The 15,333-nt window shown below is 41.3% G+C and overlaps 3 protein-coding genes across 3 annotated transcripts in view; 2 read left to right on the plus strand and 1 right to left on the minus strand.

Moving 5' to 3' along the window:
* Window positions 1-1,372: 1,372 nt before the first annotated feature.
* sgsh (N-sulfoglucosamine sulfohydrolase (sulfamidase)) lies at window positions 1,373-10,235 on the plus strand. The gene is made up of 9 exons (XM_037690221.1): window positions 1,373-1,451; window positions 2,663-2,823; window positions 2,896-3,001; window positions 3,077-3,450; window positions 3,517-3,598; window positions 3,686-3,889; window positions 5,009-5,175; window positions 5,249-5,466; window positions 10,052-10,235. Exons 1-9 carry the CDS (start codon window positions 1,379-1,381, stop codon window positions 10,233-10,235), a joined length of 1,569 nt encoding a protein of 522 aa, XP_037546149.1. The 5' UTR covers window positions 1,373-1,378.
* Window positions 10,236-11,051: 816 nt separating this feature from the next.
* Window positions 11,052-11,993, plus strand: npb (neuropeptide B). The gene is made up of 2 exons (XM_037690222.1): window positions 11,052-11,380; window positions 11,810-11,993. Exons 1-2 carry the CDS (start codon window positions 11,126-11,128, stop codon window positions 11,936-11,938), a joined length of 384 nt encoding a protein of 127 aa, XP_037546150.1. The 5' UTR covers window positions 11,052-11,125; the 3' UTR covers window positions 11,939-11,993.
* Window positions 11,994-13,100: 1,107 nt separating this feature from the next.
* The window catches only part of gnav1 (guanine nucleotide binding protein (G protein) alpha v1), a 28,730-nt gene continuing 26,497 nt past the window's right edge, over window positions 13,101-15,333 (minus strand). Inside the window, exons 8-9 of the mRNA XM_037690224.1 lie at window positions 14,883-14,970; window positions 13,101-13,362 (exon numbers count right to left, since the gene is read on the minus strand). Of these exons, the coding sequence (XP_037546152.1) occupies window positions 13,172-13,362; window positions 14,883-14,970 (279 nt within the window). The 3' untranslated portion in view covers window positions 13,101-13,171. The remainder of the gene's footprint in view (window positions 13,363-14,882; window positions 14,971-15,333) is intronic.

Below are 15,333 nucleotides of genomic sequence, written 5' to 3' on the forward strand. Positions count from 1 at the left end.
TGAAACAAACTGACACTGATACATTTTGACAATGTATAGCAATAATTAAACTTTTTTTTATATAAATGTGTCCCTGAATCACGAGGACTCCTTTTCAAGAGACCGGTTTTAGATGCAAAGTTCCGACGATTCACAATATTTAAAATCGGTTATAAATTTAGAAAAGGTTTATGTAGCAACTAATCTCTTACTAATAAAAGCTATGTGTGTGTGTGTGTGTGTATAAACTGGCTTATTTAAAAGTGTAAAATGACAAGTGCACTACAAAATAAAGTTTTAGCTGCAGCAATTCAAAAATACTTAATCCCAGAAGGAAATTAAATGTAACTCATCCTGGTTGCATGAATTCTAGATGCTGTGGGCAGGAAGGATCTCTTGTAGCTGTCTCTTACAGTGGATATGAAGAAGCCTCTGAAGATGCTGAGGGTTGTCTAATAATTTTATGAAGAATCCTTCATAGCTCTTTTTTAAGCTACTTTTCAGCTGTTTTCTTGAAATTCTTAAGCAAGAAGCATTCACACTGCATTTTTGCAGAAAATGCAAATTCTCTGTTTAACACCTTCGATTTCTCTTGGTGCAGTAGTATCAAACTTTTAATTTTGTTGATCGGAGCATGTAAGCGCCGCCGTCCAGCAGAGGCCTAGAGCATTTAGTCCCGAGGAGTCGTCGTGGTGTCCAGTTCCAATGCTCAACATTTGTTGAAGTGGTGGACTGTTTTTGCCCTCTCCCCTGAACATTTGTTTAAAAGAAATATTTAAAAATATACTGCATCAAATTAGTGTGATCTTTTATAATTTGATCACAGCATCCCTCAATATCAATTGAAATTATTGCATTATGTTCAGCTTGTGGGCAGACCCCTTCAGACATTTCAGCAAAAATGTGAGGCAGGCAGATGTTGACACCCTGTTTTGATCTTAGTTCTTTTGATTCTGCTGTGATTTATTTTAGAAAAGAGCCCCATAAGTATTGAAAAGGTCACCTTAGCTGAACTGAGTGGAAAGTGTAAGTGGTGGAAGGCACATCGCTTGAAATAACCATAACTTTCAAAACGCATTGTCCACAACCTTCTCAATGGACCAAATTTCAAAATTAGTGCTGGATGGTGCTGCAAGATGTTTTGAGATAAAACATCCTAATTAATCTAAAAAACGAACCCCAAAAACCTTAAAGCCTCGAACAAAAGAAGCACTTCCCAAGTTTCACATTGTAACTTCTGTTCTCCAGTCACAGTCATGTGACAACTCGAAGGCGGGGCTTAAATATGTTTCCGGAAGTTTCGACCTCTGATTTCCCACAATGCTGCTGAGTATTTTATAAAGTTTTCCTGGTTTCTTTTAACTTCTGAAGCAACATAGGAGCAATATTAAGATTCATAATGCTTGCTCAGCTGATTCTTCTTTCAGTTTGTTTCATCGGCGAGTCAAAGAGAAATGTTCTTCTGATAATTGGTGAGTAAGAGGAAAATTAATACACTCGGCTGTTATTTAAATGTACATTAACGCCTCTGTATTCAATAGTCTTCAAATCCCACTTTTAAAAATACATGTATAAATGTATTTCATTTATGCCACTTGTGTTTCTAACAATCCATAACTATCGGTGAGTTTTTACTAACAGGTTTCTGAAAAGCTCCCACTCTTCAGTTATGTTGCTTCCAAGGAGCAAAGACTTGCAATGATTTCAGTGGTCTTTCTTGATAATCATCCATTCAAACATCTTGATAATAATATCATAAATAATAGTTTCTAGGGTTTGAAAGATATTTTCATATTTTTTATGTTGGTTTGTTTTTAACTAATTTTCAGTCCAGTTTTTGTCCCTGATCATGGCATTGTATTGTAAAACGTTTACTTTAAACGGGAGCTGGAAAGTTGGGTAGAAATAAAATATCAGGTCTTAAACTTGTAGCTGAAAAATATTTGATAATTCTGAAACAGGAAAATACCATCAGAAGCCTGAACCAGGACATGATGCATAATTCTTCAGCTGATTTTACACTACATGCCAACTTTTCAGCTAGTTCTTTAAAATAATTTTATTTAGTACTAAAATACTATTTATGGTCTGTTAAAATGTGTGTGTGTCATAGATTCAGCTATAAAAATAGAATGAATGGATTGTGTTTGTAACAGATTGCTTGTTACAAAGAGTCTAAAAATGAACAGTAAAGTTGTTTTTTGTAGAGTTTTGTGTCGACACAACTTGTTCTGTTTAGGAGCATTTTTATGCCTGATTGGATCTTAAGTCAAAATTAAGTGATTCAATCAACAAAAAACATTACTCTGAAAAATGGCCAGGGACTGAATTGCAAATGTGAGAAAAAAGGAGCAACAACAAACAAACATAAAACTCAGAAAACCTGTAGAACTATTAATCAAGACCACTTTAAAATAAATCACAATAAATTCTGGCTCTTTGTAAACAAAATATAAAATAAAAAAGAGGAATGACTGCAGTTCTGTATATCATAAATGCGTACTTACACGTTGTATTTCACAATTCGGAGACAAACGCTCCAACAGTGTGAACTAACCGGTCTGTGAGGAGCGAGTTACATTTCTGTTGTGATGAACGTCGTCTCAGGGCCGAGCTTTAAGCTTTTCTTTGTTGTGTTTGTTTGCAAAAGTAGAACCGAGTTTTTGTCATTTTAATTTTCCAGCTGATGACGCAGGTTTTGAAACCGAAGTTTATAACAACTCAGTGGTCCGCACCCCCCACCTGCGCTCTCTGGCTCAGCGCAGCGTTGTGTTCAGCAATGCCTTCACATCTGTCAGCAGCTGCTCCCCGAGTCGCTCCGCCGTCCTCACCGGCCTGCCGCAGGTAAGACTCTCACTAACAATAACTTTTGTTTAGATGGAAAGGAGTTCAGGTGTGTTTGTTCCACGTTTCCAGCATCAAAACGGCATGTATGGACTTCATCAGGGGGTTCACAACTTTAACTCGTTTGATGGAGTTCAAAGTTTACCGCTGCTTCTCAGCCAGGCTAATGTACACACAGGTAACAAAGGGCATTTTTATCTCGAGCTTTGTGTTGTGTTCTCTTTATTTACGTTTTTCTGTCTGAATTTTACAGGTATAATCGGGAAGAAGCACGTCGGTCCAGGATCTGTTTACCCTTTTGACTTTGCCTACACAGAGGAAAATAACTCTGTCCTCCAAGTGGGGAGGAATATCACTCGGATCAAACTCCTGGTTCGTAAGTTTTTCCAGACTCATAAGGAGGAAGTTGGTAAACAGAGGCAACATGAAGAGAAAAAAGGCAACAATGAAGAAGCTGAAGAGGATGAAAGGCCATTTTTTCTTTATGTGGCCTTCCACGACACGCATCGATGTGGACATTCGCAGCCCCAGTATGGAGCTTTCTGTGAGAAGTTTGGGAACGGAGAAACTGGAATGGGTAGGATTCCTGACTGGACACCAGTATATTACACACCAGATCAAGTAAAGGTGGGTGATGAAGGATTCTGAAGATTGTAATGTAAAATCCAGTCTCTGACACGCGTTCCTCTTCAGGTTCCTCCTTTTGTTCCTGACACTCCTGTATCACGAGCTGACCTGGCCGCACAGTACACCACAGTGAGCAGGCTGGATCAGGGTGTGTAAAAGATCCTGCACATAAACAAACAAACAAGAAACAGACGAATAAAGAAGATAAACTATAATGGTGCAATCTTCTCCGCAGGTATCGGACTAGTCCTTCAGGAGCTCAGAGACGCCGGTTATGAGAATGATACTTTGATCATCTACAGCTCAGATAACGGCATCCCCTTCCCGAATGGCAGAACCAACTTGTACGACTCTGGAACAGCCGAGCCCATGTTGGTTTCATCTCCAGAACACAGGGAGAGGTGGGGAGACACCAGCCGGGCCTACGTCAGCCTGCTGGGTAAGAAAAACACGATGGAGACATACTGAATAGGACGCAGTTGTTAAAATGTTAATAAAAACATAAAGCATCATTCCAAAACAGTATTTTATTTAATTATAAGCAAAACAAACAGACAGTACATCAGTCTATATTCTCTCCTTTCTGTTATTCAAGTGAGATGAATGGAAGAAAAAACTATGTACTCTATTTCTCTATTTTTTTTAATTATGCCAGCAACATATGAGGACCTGAGTTTGGCATCACAGAGCTCAAGTCATTTTATTTATCTGATGCTCTTAAACTGCCACAAGGGGGAGACTGAACAACAATTTAACATCAGCATGGTTAAATAACAAATTCCTACATAAAATATAGGAATCTCAAACACTCCTAATACATTTTGACTTAAGGTATTTACACCATGATAAATAATCCCATTTCGGGATTAGGGGATTAAATTATATGTGATGTAAAAAAAACCAACCTTTCATTAGTGACCAAAACTGCTGTGATTACACTTTGCCTTCATTTTTTTTAATATGCAGTGTTCTTGATGTATTTAAATGTAAAGTTTTACCTCTTAATTCAAAAACACTTCATTCTTCGGTGGCGGCTGTGGCTCAGTGCTTAGAGCAGTCGTCTTCCTACAAGACAGTCGGAGGTTTGATTCCACCAGTATGCAGCCACATGTACCCCTGTGTAAGACACTGAACCCCTCATTACATCCGCTGTGTGTCCCCCTGAATGTGATCTACAGCTCGATTAGTCTCTACAGAATCAGATTGGTTTTGTAGAGATGTAGTAGAGTGCTGTATGAATGTGTGTGTGGAGGGATGAATGAACGAGGGCACAGATTGTGTTGAAAAGCGTTTTAGGTCTGGTCCTATATCAGTACAGTCCATTTGCCATTTTTACCATCTTCTGAAATATCAAAAGTAAAAACAAGTACGTCAAGATAAAGCATTATAGAGTGTGACCAAAAGATGTCCCTCGGTTTAAAATAACAGAAACATCAGTCAAAGTGTGTGTACAGTGATCAAGTTAATATTGCCATAAATTAAATTACTTAAAATTTGATTTAAAGTCTCTGCCTTTCTTTCTGTGAATTCACTTTTTTCCTTGTTTCTGTTCCTGCAGACATCACTCCTACCATCCTGGACTGGTTTTCTATTCCCTATCCATCTTACAGCCTCCCCGGCAGTCCCACCATGCAGGTCCACCTTACAGGTCGCTCCCTACTCCCAGCTCTGATCACTGAGCCCAGCAGCTGGCACACGGTCTTCTCCAGCCAGTCGCTGCACGAGGTCAGGTCACCACCACCGCTCACAGATGAAGACAAACCTCTGGGCTCTGACGGCTGCGCTCTGTTCCTTTCAGGTAACCATGTACTACCCAACTCGCTCCGTCCACCGGGGGGCGTATCACCTTCTCCAAAACCTGCACTACAGGATGCCGTTCCCCATCGACCAGGATCTGTACGTGTCGCCCACCTTTCAGGATCTGCTGAACCGCACGAGGCTGCAGCAGCCGACACACTGGTTCAAAACCCTGGATCAGTATTATTACAGAGAGCGCTGGGAGCTGTTTGACACCAGGTCTGTGAGAGCTGCACACGCTGAGCACAAACTCACATCGAAATGCAAGCTGAAACAACTTTTGGTAATAAAATGAACAAAACTATTCCCCCACTAAAAAAAAAACCCTTAAACAGACATGTTTTTTAAGAAAAGGTAATCTGAACTTTAAAAGACATGACTTTTATTTTGAGTTTTGCAAGACTTCTCTACAAGTCATAAATATCAGTTTTGTCAGGTGAATTTTATAAACCAGTAAACTAACAGGTTTAATAGATTTGCACATTTTGTTACTTTTATTTAAGAAGACAGTGACTCGTCTTAAGTTAAATAAGGTAGGAGTTCTGGAGGTTAGGACAGTGGTTCTCAAACTAGTACAAGTACCACTGGTGGTACTCAGAAACCTTCTAGTGGTATAACCCTTAGAAGACGTGCCTCTCTTGTATGAACTGAACTGGATTTACGATTGAATTATTAAATGTGCTTGTGGCTTCATACAGGCAGCGCCAGTGATATCTGCTAGACACTAAAGATGGAAATCTGATTCAAGTTATGTCAAATTAATATTTACCTGTTATGGAGGGGGGAAGAGCCTTTACTGCAGTGCATGCAGGTGGCTGTTCTCAGCCGCCAAGGCATGGAATGTCACGTTAAACCACACTGTCTGACCAGCGTTGGCCTGTTTACAGAGCCTGGTGTTTTCTCAGTTGGTATTTGTTACATGAAGCTGGAGAATCACTGATCTCGTCCCTCATCTGTAGACTCATGGTTCATGGTCAGGTCCGGCTGAATTTCCCATCCCATATCTCCCCACTGAATGTCTCCACAATCTCCTCAACCAAACAATAACTGAGTTCAGATAAGAGGATTCTGTGTTTTCTCTTGGATTTTGTCTTTTTTAATTTTTATTTATTTTTTGTTGGTCATCTCAGGTGAGTGAGAGAATCATTTTTCATCATTTAGATGATTAACTTGTGCTTCAAAATATTATGACAGATAAATTAATATTGTAAATGATGGCTAATTGTAGCTTTATTTGCTTGACAGTGACTGAACATATACCTAATGAGATTTGTCTTTCCTCTATTTTAAACTATAACAATTATAATTATTATTCCAAAGGGTTAAAACTGATGGCAAATGTTCTTTTCAAACTATCAGTAAACCGAGAAGTTTATCTGTATTGAAATAAATACATTTATCCTATAATTTTGTGTTATGTGAAGAACATTTTAGGAGCACCAACAGTGCTCCAACAGACACTGTAACAGTGTAAGAGTTTAATTCTGTGCTTTATTTGGTGGAAAAAATACAAACAAGACATTTTTGCGAAAAGATAAAATGAGAAAATATGTAATAAAAATTTGCAAAACGGTATTTACAAGCAAAAATGTTATAAATGATAACTAAAATTTCAAATAAGCAAAACAGTAGTTAAAAGCTGAAATTATTAAATTCATAGCTTTCATCCATCAATCCGTCAGTCAGTATATCAATCAATCAACCCGTCAATCAATCGATCAGTCAATCAGTCAGTTAATCTATCAATCAATCATTTTCTGCTTGTTCTGAAGTCGGGTCGTGGGGGCAGCAGCTTGAGCAGGGACATCTCTTTCCACAGCCACCTCTTCCAGCTCTTCTGGGAGGACTCCAAGGTGTTCCCAGGCCAAATGAGAGATATAGTCCCGCCAGCGTGTCCTGGGTCTTCCCCGGGGTCTCCTCCCAGTTGGACATGCCCAAAGTACCTCCCTAGGGAGGCGCCCAGGGAACATCCTTACCAGATGCCTGACCCACCTCAACTGGCTCCTCTCAATGTAGAGGAGCAGCGGTTCTACTCCGAGTCTCTCCCAGAAAACTGAACTTCTCACCCTATCTCTAAGGGAGATTCCAGCTACCCTGCAGAGGAAACTCATTTTGACCGCCTGGATCCACGATCTCATTCTTTCGGTCACTATTCAGCGTTTGTGACCATAGGTGAGGGTAGGAAAGTCAACTGACCCGTAAACAGAGCTTTGCCTTACAGCTTGGCTCTCTCTTCACCACAACGGACCAGCACAGAGACCACAATGCTACACCAATTTGTCTTGTCAATCTCACGCTCCATTCTTCCCTCACTTGTGAACAAAACTACGAGGTACTTGAACTCCTCCACTTGAGGCAGAACCTCACTCTCGACCTAAAGAGAGCAATCCACACTTTTCTGGTTGAGGACCTTGGCCTCAGATTTGGAGGTGCTGATTCTCATGCCAACCGCTTCACACTCGGCTGCGAACCTCTCCAGTGAGAGGTGGAGATCACGGCGTGATGACGCCAACAGGATCACATCATCTGCAAACAGCAGTTACGGAATCCTGAGGCCACCGAACTATAATCCCTCCACCCCCTGGCTGCACTGAGAAGTTCTGTCCATAAAAGTTATGAACAGAATCTGTGACAATGGGCAGCCCTAACTCCCACCCCACAGGGGTCCGACTTAATGCCAGCAACGCAAACCAAACTCTCGCACCTAACAGCCCATAGCAATTGGCCTCCAATCCCCTACTTGTAGAGCACCTCCCACAGTGTACCCCGAGGAACACGGTCCACCGCCTTCTCCAAGTCCACAAAGCACATGTAGACTGGATGGGCAAACTCCCATGACCCCTGAAGGACTCTAGTCAGGATAAAGAGGCAGTGTTCCATGGCCAGGATGGAACCCGCATTGTTCCTCCTGGATCTGAGGTTTGACCAGTGATTGGACTCGCTTCTCCAGTACCCCTGAATAGACTTAACCAGGGAGGATAAGGAGGGTGATGCCCCTATAATTGGAACACAACCCTACTGTCCCTCTTTTTGAAGACGGGAACCACCACCCCCAGTTTGCTAATCCAGTGGCACTGCCCCCGATGTCTATGTGATGTTGCAAAGACGTGTCAACCAAGACAGCCCCACAACATCCAGAGCCTTGAGGAACTCAGGACTGATCTCATCCATCCCCTGAGCCCGGTCGTCGTGGAGTTTTTTAACTACCTCAGCGACCTCGGCTCCGGTTATGGACAGACCAACCCCAACCCCTCCATGAATCACCGCCTTATTGCGTTGGAGGAGTTTAAGCTCCTGAATGATCCATTTGAGCTATGCTGTTGGAGGCAGCATATCTGCCTGGGAGACCTGGTAGGGTCTCCCAAGGCAGATTGGTCCTTGGTGACAGGCCAGACAAAAAACAACTCCAAAGATTCATACAGACAACATCAAGGAGCTCAGTGTCCCTTGCCCATACATGGGTTACTGGGGCCTCACCCTGGAGCCAGGCCTGGGGGTGGGGCTTGTCAGTGAGTGCCTGATGACAAAGTCTCTACCTATGGGGCCCAGTCGATCTCAACCCGAATGAGCAACATAGAGGGGGAGCAACACAGGAGGGGGCATACGTTTTGAGTACGAAGTATCATGGGTTGTAGCCGAAGGCGGGGGGCTTCCAAAGCTGTCTCTAAAATCATAGCAGATAAAATTAGAAAAGAGAAAAAAAACAGTAGCTATAAGCTAAACATAGCAAAACACTAGCTAAAAGTTGCAAAACTGTCACTAACATCAAGAATGATTAAATTAGTAAGCCTAAGCTAAAATGAGAAACTGTAGTTAAAAGCAAAATTTGCAATACTGTAGCTAAACATTAAAGTTACCAAAACTGTAGCAACAAGGTAACATTAAGAAATATGTAGGAAAACCATCCATCCGTTATCTTTTAACCGCTTCTTCCATTTTGGGTCACGGGGGTTGCCGGTGCCCATGTCCAGCAATCACTGTGCGAGGGGCGGGGGACACCCTGGACGGGTCTCAAGTCCATCACAGGGACACATAGAGACAAACAACCATTCACTCTCTCACTCACACCTAGAGACAATTTAGAGTTACCAATCAGCCTAACATGCATGTTTTTGGTTTGTGGGAGGAAACTGGAGTACCTGGAGAAAACCCACGCGTGCACGGAGAGAACATGCAAACTCCACCCAGAAAGGCCCCCAGACCGGGATTTGAGCCAGGGACCTGCTCGCTGAGAGGCAGCAGCTCTATCAGTTGCACCACCGTGCTGCCCGTAGGAAAACCAATAAAAACTAAATGTAGCTAAAAAAGTAGAGCAAGTATGCTGAGGTGGATTTCAAAGAATGGTTTTAAAGGACTCAGATGTCGTATTTTTATGTGGAATTTTTTTGTAAATATTGTAAATTAAATATAAAAAAAAACAAGAGTTACAAATATGAAAAGTCATATTCTCTATTGAGCTGACAGTTTGAAATATAAATATATAAAAAAGCACAAAGTATGTACACTACAAAAATGAACTGAAGAAACTAAACCAGGAAAAAGTAAATGCTGACTCAGCAAAATGAAATTGTATGGAACGATCATTTCCTTTAACTGTAAAGTCTATAAATGTCAAGTGCTGGTGAATAAAATTATATTATTTATTTGTGCATTTTTAAAGTTTGTATTTTTGAAGTTGTCTGACAAAATTAACTTTACTGAGACCTCGTGGAGAAAGTAAAAATATTTTACTCTTTGTGAGCAAATTTAGGACTTTGCTTTCTGTTAAAAATATCTAATGATGCTTTAATTTGAACAAACGCAGAGCTGACCCACTGGAAACCAGGAACCTGGTCTCAGATCCGGTCTACAGCTCCATCCTGGAGAACCTGAAGCAGCTTTTGCAGAAGTGGCAGTGGGACACTGGAGATCCCTGGGTCTGTGGACCAGACTATGTCTTGGAGGACAAACTGGAGCCACGCTGCAGACCTCTCTTCAACGGACTCTGATGGTACTTTCACTCATCTTGGAAGTACAGGAAATGAAATTTTATATGTATTTTTGTAAATATGTGTTGCTTTTAATGATGTGAAATAAACTATTTGAGTTTCCTTGTTTCAGTGCATCCTTTGTTACTGTAGACCCATCATTCAAGTCAGTTATTTCTGAATCCGTTTTACACTTTTAAGGACGACTTTCCATCATCATGACCCCCTCATGAAGCTGCATCATGGAAAGCCAACATGATGACACACCACTGAACAGTTTTTATTGTTCAGCTGAACAGATGAAGACTGATCAGCTAATTACACACAGGCAGAGGAGTTCATGATGCTTAGCCTCTGCGGACCAATAATCAATCTTCAAAAGGGTTTTCTTTGGTTTGTTTTAACTCAACACAGAAAGAAAACCCTTTTAAAACATTTTCTGCCTAAAGTGAACAATTTGAATCCACTGTAACGTTTTGTGAGGATCATTTCATTGTTCATTAGATGAGAACTTGTAATGTGTATACTTTGATTCACACTTTTTAAATGTGCTTATTTGACTGCTCTCCAAGAGTCACAGAAGATCTGACCTTCTTATAGCTCCCCCCCCCCCCCCCCCCACACACACACACACTTCCATCACACACACACACCTTCTCACTGGCTCCAGACTATCCATAACAAATCAATCAGGACTTTCACCTCCACCCCACATATTCTATAGACAGATCATCATCCGCCTACCTCAGCTCTGATTTGATGAAAGTCTTGTGTCACGATATCTCTCACCAGCCAGCCTTTATAAGAGCAAGAAAGTTTTCCAAGTCAAACGAAACCAAAAGACTCAGACCTGAGGAGCTGCGTTTCCTTCCCGTGCGTAAAAAAAAAGAAGTGCCAAGCCGATCCCAAACATGGAGAGGTCTGTGAGGTTCGCCGTGGTGTGTGTCGGAGTGTCTCTACTCATGTCCTGTCAGTCAGTCGAAGCCTGGTACAAGCAGTCCACCGGGCCCAGTTACTACTCGGTGGGTCGCGCCTCCGGTCTGCTGTCCGGGATCAGGAGGTCTCCGTACGTCCGGAGCGCAGAGACGGTGACCGACAGCGGGGAGGTGGCAGGTAACACCGTGATCCCAGAGACTAACAGACAAATCTCCATCCTTAAAAACATGGTAAGTACAGATCAGGTACGAACCGTTTTTATTCAAAGGAATTTATTTATTTATAGTAGCTAATGATAAGCGCGAAAAAAAAATGCGTAAAATCATGTTCCACTCCGCACCAGACTGTTCTGTCCACACTAATATACGAATATATGTAGACTTCTATGTTTGACAGACTTTATTCAAGAAAATACACAGTTCTTGTTTGATTTTGTGCTTTGCATGCAAAAATAAAACTGAAAAGACTCGTGCGTAAAAGCGCAAAACTTATTTTAGATAACGGCCAAAGCGCAAAGAAAAAAACTATTTCCAAAGGTAAAAATAAAGATTTGAATTATTGATCCATCACTACTGGGAGAAATCTTTTTTTCCCCACACATAATTTGTTTCAAAAATTTCCAGTAGCAGAAACTAATATTTGATCCCGGTCTCCTGCAGGCCATCTGCCTGAAGGACATCTCTCCGAACCTGAAGAGCTGCGAGCTGCTGCAGGACGGATCCGGAACCTTCCAGTGTCAGGCTGACGTCTTCCTCACCCTGGACTCCCTGGACTGCCTGTCCGCGTGAAGACCATCCTCCAAAACCGCAGAGAGCTTTTCTGAAACGACGAGAAATGAAACCAAACAAAAGAAGTCATGGAAGAGGAGGTTGGGAGGAAAACCTGCTGCAGATCCTGAATGTTTTCTCTTTATTAAAACAAATAAATGTTCCCTTTTGTTTTGGTTGAGTGGAGTTACAAAAGAAAAGTAGATTAAAAAATGTTAGTTGATTCTGTCTCCAGGAGCTGTGTCATCCTTTCTGTTCATTTATCTGTCACCAACATTGTATTTAATGTCCAGAAGGCTCTCTGTTGTCCAGATTTTCTGAAAATTATTTAATTTATTAAACTGAACAAACAACGTGTAAGGTGGGTGGTCTTGTGAATTTTCTACCTTCAGTCGTTTAAAACATACATAAATCAGTGGACACAACATGTTAAAAGCTGTTTTCACATTTATTATACTGCAGGTTCAGTGCACTTATACAACTTCGAACAGTGTGATAATTTACAAATAGAGGAACAGTCTGAAAGCAGGTGAAATTTTCACAAATTAAGTATTTAAATCACAACGCTTCATTCTAAGGCACTTGGGGGCATCTTTCCCTCGTTTACCAGCATCTCACTTCAAACTGCATCAGTCATTTCCATAACATAATTATTATGACCCTTCAAAACAAAGATAATGCTACAAATCAGACAGGAGGCAGCAGTCTGACATTCATGTGGAACAATGACCCTCGCAGGTAAAAGGAGGGAAATGAAAGCTGAGTCAAGGCTCCTCAGGGAAGTTTCTAGTGTAAGCGTCTGTAAATGAGTTTCTCAGCATCACTGCAGACAGATTAAAACTCCTGCTGTGAGAGGGATGTGAAGCAGAACAAATAGGTGTTTCACCAGCGATAACCGCCTCATTAGACGGATGTGATGCTCAGCAGAGACACAGGGGTGGAAAACAACGGTACACATGAGTGACTTCTGCTGGGAGGCTTTTAAACAGTAAACCTCCTCCTCTCTGCACACACAGATAAAATCCTGTTGAGTTTGGTTGTACAGAGAATAAAATATTTTAACACATTCTTGGCAAAGATTCAAAGGCTCAAGATCAAGAGAAACATCTTCCAAGAGTTTTTGTCTTCATTTTTTTCAAATATGAACACAGATCAGGGACAAATAGAGTTTTATGTTCCGTTTATCAAAATGTTTTAAGTTTCAGTCATAAGATAAAAACATGATTTAACATCCAAAGAGGTCCTGGCTGGCGGCTACAGGAGCGACACGGCTTCCAGGTTTTCTTTAATTATTGTGTCCATAACCACCTGGAAGACGACCTGGATGTTGGACGTGTCCGTTGCCGTGGTGAAGTGGTGATAGATGAGCTTGCTGGGCGTTTTGTTGAACGAGACGAAGGTGGCGGCGATGAAGCGGGCGGCAGAATCCACATCGCAGTCCGCTCCTGAAGAAACAGAGACGCAGGGCTGACGAGAGCTTGGCCAATCGCATGCTTCATGAGCTCCAAGTTGATGTTATGATTTGCATTTTTTGTGTTTATAATAAAATTAAAACACACAGAAATATAAAATAAAATGGGGCCAATCAACTGCAGCAACCAGAAAAGCAACACCTCGTTTTAAAATGAGGTCAATGTAAGTCAAATGATTCAAATTCAAATAAAGGATTTTCAGTAAATTACAAGAATCAACACTAAATTATTTAATCTTATTAGTAATTTAAACGTATTAGTAATGTAACAGAGAAAATACAGGCCTGGCATCCTTTAAATGCATATCGCCCGCTGCACTTCATGTCAGATTACACCAAGATCATTCTGGTGAGAAATGACAGAGTTATCCTTATTTTCCTCTAAATTTGAAAATAATGACGTGTAATCTCATACATCAGCAGAAGTGATGATCAGAGTCCATGTTGAGGATGACTCTCAGCTACTACACCAAGCTGTAGCTGATATTTGTAAAACAGACTGAATTATAGACATTTTTGTCTTAATTTTATTATTTATTAACATTTATTTAACCAGGCAAATCCCACTGAGATCATAGATCTCTTTTGCAAGAGAGGACTGGGCCTGAAGCCTAACATGCATGTTTTTGGTCTGTGGGTGGAAAGTGGAGTACCTGGAGAAAACCCACGCATGCACAGAGAGAACATGCAAACTCCACACAAAGACCCCAGGTCCAATCGGGGATTGAAACCAGGACCTTCTTACAGTGAGGCAACAATGCTAACCACTGATCCATCATGCTGCCAACATCTTTGCTAACAACAGCGGGCTGTGGCGGCCATCTTAAATTGGGTTGATAATCAGTTGTAGATCCAGATAACTGAGATAGTTTTATCCATCTGTTCACTGGTTCATGAGACGTTTTGCTCGCCATTAAAAATGTGGCACGGTCAAAACATATTTAAATAAAATAATAATGATCAAAAGTAAAATTCTTCTCCAAGATGGAGTGGTGTAAGGGTAAGAACCTGTCAGCATCAATGCCTCTGGGCGACAACAAGCCCAGAAGAAATGGACCAGCCACGTTTTTCCTACAACAGAGTCTTAAACAGAACGTCTCAACGGGCTCAGCTGCAAATATGAACAACACAAAGCTCTACTGAACTCATCACCATAGCTGCTGTCCGGGTTAAACGGACACTGACCCCAATCCCACGTCTGTTAGCATTTTATTGACATTTGCATGAGAGCAGAGGTGACGGCCCCCGTTGAGCCCACAAAGAGGTGAAATCCAGAGCAGCTGGAGTAATAAAGCTCAGAACCAGCAGCACATGGAGAGCTTCTGATCAGCCCGAGATGTACGCTTCCAACCTGCAGTCAGGTTTGTGTCTTTAAAGAAGATTTCAAAGGTTCGTTTCATTTTTTTTAGCTTTTACGGACGTTTAAAATGCCGTCGCGTTTTTAAGCAACGTTTCATGTTTTTGGTTCCACGATCGACGCTCACCGAGTCGTACCTTTGAACTGTGGCAGAAACAAGCGCAGGTGCCGGCCCGTGTGTAAAATCTTGTCTTGAAAAAGATCTATCTTGTTCATGAATAAAATCTGAAACGACAGGAAAACAAAACACAAAATTAAAACCATCTGATCAGAAAAGTAGGGAAATAATGACTTAGTTTATGACATCTGTAGCTTTGAAATAACTCATAAATTTAATGTTACTTGAAGGGAAAAAAAAATCAATAGTTGTATTGATGAATACATCAGGGGACGATTTACACACATCAGCTTCACATGTAGTTCAGAGCTCCACGAGCTCAGACACCTGTCACAAATCTGTCTTTCTGTGGTGCCTTTTTTTTAACTCATCTTCTGTTCAGCTTCCACCTCAGTCTCAGGTAATACAGCCTTACTGAGAAATTAAAACTACGACTACGAGAACAAAAACGGACCCGGATAGTAACGAGG

This window comes from Nematolebias whitei, chromosome 16 (genome assembly GCF_014905685.2).
Source record: "Nematolebias whitei isolate Nwh7 chromosome 16, NemWhi1, whole genome shotgun sequence".
NCBI lineage: Eukaryota > Metazoa > Chordata > Actinopteri > Cyprinodontiformes > Rivulidae > Nematolebias > Nematolebias whitei.